The sequence below is a fragment of the Gadus morhua genome, chromosome 22, assembly GCF_902167405.1.
Source record: "Gadus morhua chromosome 22, gadMor3.0, whole genome shotgun sequence".
Classification (NCBI taxonomy): Eukaryota; Metazoa; Chordata; class Actinopteri; order Gadiformes; family Gadidae; genus Gadus; species Gadus morhua.
This window is the reverse complement of record NC_044069.1, coordinates 18,823,491-18,828,490: the sequence shown is the minus strand read 5'-3', so window position 1 is coordinate 18,828,490 and position 5,000 is coordinate 18,823,491. Positions and strand designations below refer to the sequence as shown.

General features: G+C 52.3%; 1 protein-coding gene across 1 annotated transcript in view; it reads right to left on the bottom strand.

Moving 5' to 3' along the window:
- The window catches only part of col28a1a (collagen, type XXVIII, alpha 1a), a 22,245-nt gene that overhangs the window by 9,573 nt on the left and 7,672 nt on the right, over positions 1 to 5,000 (bottom strand). Inside the window, exons 12-18 of the mRNA XM_030347735.1 lie at positions 4,837 to 4,890; positions 3,921 to 3,989; positions 2,955 to 3,023; positions 2,445 to 2,513; positions 661 to 729; positions 424 to 492; positions 116 to 184 (exon numbers count right to left, since the gene is read on the bottom strand). Coding sequence (XP_030203595.1) covers positions 116 to 184; positions 424 to 492; positions 661 to 729; positions 2,445 to 2,513; positions 2,955 to 3,023; positions 3,921 to 3,989; positions 4,837 to 4,890 — 468 coding nt within the window. The remainder of the gene's footprint in view (positions 1 to 115; positions 185 to 423; positions 493 to 660; positions 730 to 2,444; positions 2,514 to 2,954; positions 3,024 to 3,920; positions 3,990 to 4,836; positions 4,891 to 5,000) is intronic.

Below are 5,000 nucleotides of genomic sequence, written 5' to 3'. Positions count from 1 at the left end.
ACCGCGCCCAATCCATAACAATCCACCGTGTGTTACATGGTTAACATGTGGTTTTCATCTGCTGGGATGCTACATGCTACGTGCTACAGGCTGTGGGAGTGAAGGCTGCACCCACCTTGGGCCCCACAGCACCGTGCCCTGAGGGCCCCCTGGGGCCGGACGGGCCCACCGGCCCCTGGTCTCCCTGAGAGAGGAGAGAGGGGAGAGGGGACTTGAGGAATATCACATACAGGAACAACACTAATGTTAAATAGAGAGGGGGGGAGAGAGAGAGAGAGAGAGAGAGAGAGAGAGAGAGAGAGAGAGAGAGAGCGAGAGAGAGAGAGAGAGAGAGAGAGAGAGAGAGAGAGAGAGGAATACTAAACTTAAAAATAAAACAAATGACAACGCATTGGATTGACATGGATTCTGATTGGCTCTCACCTTCTCTCCCTGGATCCCGACCCCCGGGAATCCCAGCAGCCCGGGGAGGCCTGGCTCACCTGCACTGCCCTGAGGAGAACCAGCACACAGTCAGAGCCCCTGCTGCACGGCCTCTGTCTGTCTGTCTGTCTGTCTGTCTGTCTGTCTGTCTGTCTGCCTGTCTGTCTGTCTGTCTGTCTGTCTGTCTGTCTGTCTGTCTGTCTGTCCCTACCACCTCAGCCCAGGGGCTCACCGTACCTTGTCTCCTCTTAGCCCAACCCCCGGGGGTCCGCGATTGCCCTTGGGACCCTCATAGCCTCTGTCCCCCTGTGAACAAGAAGAGACAACATACAGATTGTCAAGGTAGATGGATTCATGTTATATATGTGTACATATATATATACATGCAGGGTCATAGTAAAACTACCATAAAACTATTATTACGATAAACAAAACATGTTATTTTGGCCCTAGAGGTTTTCACCCCGACATTGCCTGGAACCTCGCAGGTCATTAGGATTTCCAAAGGGTGTGATGAGTGGGTGCCGACCTAAACACGTCTGGACACAATCAGAAAGACCACCAACGAATCAATTACAATTAGGGCATTTAGCACACACTTTTATCCAAAGCGACTTACATCGGTTAATACACACATTGACACACCGACGGCAGAGTCAACCATGCAAGGCGACAGCCAGCTCGTCAGGAGCAGTTAAGAGTTAAGTGTCTTGCTCAGGGACACATCAACACTCAGCTAGGAGGAGCTGGGGATCGAACTAGCAACCTTGCGGTTACAAGACAACTGCTCTAACTCCAGAGCCAAGCCGACCCCTAAATCAGAGCAAGGGAACGCCTGGTGTGATGCCGGGCGCTGCACTTGTAAATCAACTCGCGGTCGTAGTACAGCCAGCCCATGGGTCCGATCAACAGGAGCCTCAAAGCAGGGGTGGAGAGAAAGGCACAGGCCCCAGTGTGTTTAAGGCTGACGCCAGAGCAGACTCATCAGACCGTTCCGCATCAGCAGCGTATCACACCCGCCCGGGCTAGATAAACGGTTGTGTTTGGCCCGACCCGGGCCAGGTCTGCTGGGGAACTGTCAGACCGGGAGGGGCGCCAGACCACATCAGCCACAGCAAATTAAACATGAGCCTGCATACCTGTCTGGCTCCCAGGCTGTGGTTCCCCTCAGCCAATGGGGGCAGGAGGGCACTGTAGCCCCTCCCCTGTGCACATGCTTTATACCGACACAGCTCTTTGGTTTGGTCCACATAATATCTACATGGTACCCCCCGTCTTAGGGACGGGACGTAGACCACGGTGCTGACCCCCTGGGGTCACTGAAGATCCCAGGGCCCTCACTGCATGAGGAGAGGCCCTCACTGCATGAGGAGAGGCCCTCACTGCATGAGGAGGGGGCCCTCACTGCATGAGGAGAGGCCCCCACTGCATGAGGAGAGGCCCTCACTGCATGAGGAGAGGCCCTCACTGCATGAGGAGAGGCCCTCACTGCATGAGGAGGGGGCCCTCACTGCATGAGGAGGGGGCCCTCACTGCATGAGGGGAGGGCCCTCACTGCATGAGGAGGGGGCCCTCACTGCATGAGGGGAGGGCCCTCACTGCATGAGGAGAGGCCCTCACTGCATGAGGAGAGGGGCCTCACTGCATGAGGAGGGGGCCCTCACTGCATGAGGAGGGGGCCCTCACTGCATCAGAGGGCCCTCACTGCATGAGGAGGGGGCCCTCACTGCATGAGGAGAGGGCCCTCACTGCCTGAGGAGAGGCCCTCACTGCATGAGGAGAGGGCCCTCACTGCATGAGGAGAGGCCCTCACTGCATGAGGAGAGGGCCCTCACTGCCTGAGGAGAGGCCCTCACTGCATGAGGAGAGGGCCCTCACTGCATGAGGAGAGGCCCTCACTGCATGAGGTGGTTGTGTCCCGGGTACCGGTGCGTCAGGATACCCAGAATGGTCCCCTGGTGGGATGCGCACACAGCCACTCTTTTGAACAATGATACAACATGTAACATAAGGGGATGTACCTTTGACCCTGGGAGCCCCTCCCCCGGGGCCCCATGGGCCCCGTGGAGGCCCTGCGGTCCGGGCGGTCCCTGGGGACACAGAGCAGGATTCATTATCATGTGTTAGATGTCCTTAGAGACGGTTTTTATTATTATTTGTTCTGCATGCTTCTGCTGTGAAGGGATGCTAATGACTCACATTCACCCATCCATAAAAAACCAAAGCCATTCACACATTCATACACACATTCATTCACACACTCATACACACATTTATAAACACATTCAAGCTTTGTTTCTTTGTTGTGAGGACTACTCAGTGTAAAGGGACAATAAGCAATCTACAATACCGTTGAAAATCAAAATTATAATAATAATTTTGTGGTTGATGAAATATGATCAGTGTTTGTGTGCGTGTGTGCGTGTGTTTATGTGTGCGCGTTTGCATGCATGCGTGTGTGTGTGCGTGCGCGTGCAAGTTTGTGACAGTGTGAGTGTGTGTATAGATCAGACGAGGGGGAGCAGACTCACCGGGGGGCCGGGTTCCCCCTGACCCAAGGGCCCGCTGGGGCCCGCTCGCCCCTGGTTCCCCTTGTCTCCCTGCAGGGGGAGCGGAGGTTAGGCCGGGGTCTGGACCCCATCAGTCCGCAGAGACACTCAACATGTGATCACTTGAACACGTCCTCAGAGGAGCCAGAGAGCAGTTTCCATGAGGGTCATTACACCTTTCAGTCATATGATGCATGACCATACCGTGATGCATTCAAAATGGGACATTTCTATTCCCGGTAAGCGGGTCTCCAAAGAGTTTGAGGATGAGATTCCCATAGGGGCTCTATAAACCAGATTCCCATAGGGGGCGCTATAACTCAGATTCCCATAGGGGCTCTATAAACCAGATTCCCATAGGGGCTCTATGAACCAGATTCCCATAGGGGGCGCTATAACTCAGATTCCCATAGGGGCACTATAAACCAGATTCCCATAGGGTCTCTATAAACCAGATTCCCATAGGGGCTCTATAAACCAGATTCCCATAGGGGCTCTATAAACCAGATTCCTACAAGGGGCTCTATAAACCAGATTCCCATAGGGGCTCTATAAACCAGATTCCTACAAGGGGCTTTATAAACCAGATTCCCATAGGGGGTGCTATAGCTCAGATTCCCATAGGGGGTGCTATAACTCAGATTCCCATAGGGGGTGCTATAGCTCAAATTCCCATAGGGGGTGCTATAACTCAGGTTCCCATAGGGGGCGCTATAGCTCAGATTCCCATAGGGGGCGCTATAGCTCAGATTCCCATAGGGGGCGCTATAGCTCAGATTCCCATAGGGGGCGCTATAACTCAGAGTCCCATAGGGGGCGCTATAGTCCAGTCCAACGGTCAGCCCGCCGCCCCGGTGCACATCACATTGTTGTCACTGGAACTGTTGTAATGGTTACTACATTCTAAATACAAGACATTACAATATCCACAAGATCTAAGGAGCTCACCTTCGCTCCGGGAAAACCGACGCCAACGTCCCCTTGTTGTCCGGGGGCCCCAGCGGGCCCCGTTTCACCCTGTTCAGGGAAGAAGGGTTAGAAACATGTGTCCCTGTTCCCCTCTGCCCTCTGACCTCTGACCTCTGTGGGGAGTGACCACAGTGATAAGGAATCAGGTCTACATCTGTGGTGCTATTGGTAGTGCTAAACTGTGAATATTGTCCCGTACGACTGTTGAGTCCAGGTTGACACGTGATAATGACATCATGACATCATGTTCTCTGCTTTAAGGGACACGAATGCATCCCGGTGCAGAAACAGACCAACTTGTGTCGTTGTTTCGGTTGGCTATTGGTATATTATTTAATTACTTATTTTACCCGTTACCGAACCACTATTCAACATCAATATCATTCATATTTCTTTGATTTGTTCAATTCATTTTTGACCTATTCCTGCGTGCCAACTGATATTGAGAGTGTTCTTCAGATGTGATGTTCTGATAAGATCTGATCAGAACATGACTCAGACCTGTGCTCCATATAAGGAGATCAGATCTGAGTCATGTTCTGATTGGCTGAGGATCCGAAGATGACTGAGACCTGATCTATATGGAGATCAGGTCTGAGTCATGTTCTGATCCTCAGCCAATCAGATGAACTAACTGAGGTGATGCTCTTGCTCTCTTCACAGACTCTAGTCCTCATCTTCCCCTATTCATCTTCTAACATCCTTATTAGTTCCATATCATATCTAATATAATTTGTCACATGTCCAATTGCCTGGTCATGAACTAAAACTCCCTCCCCCTGGTGCTGATTGGTCGATCCACTTTGATGGGTTTGAAGGTCGTTTTGAACTGGATCCAGGCTGGTAAATGTGAGGGGGAGAGATCAGGATGAGAGCCGGTAGGAGGGGGCCTTACTTTGGGTCCAGTGGGTCCCTCAGGGCCCTGGTCCCCTGGTCCTCCCCTCGATCCCTAGAGAAGAAGACCACTGGTTCAGTCCCTTTAGTCACCAGCTCGATTTATTCCTAACATCAGACAAGTGCACCTTATTGCATATGGATGTGTGTGTGGTCAAGTCATGC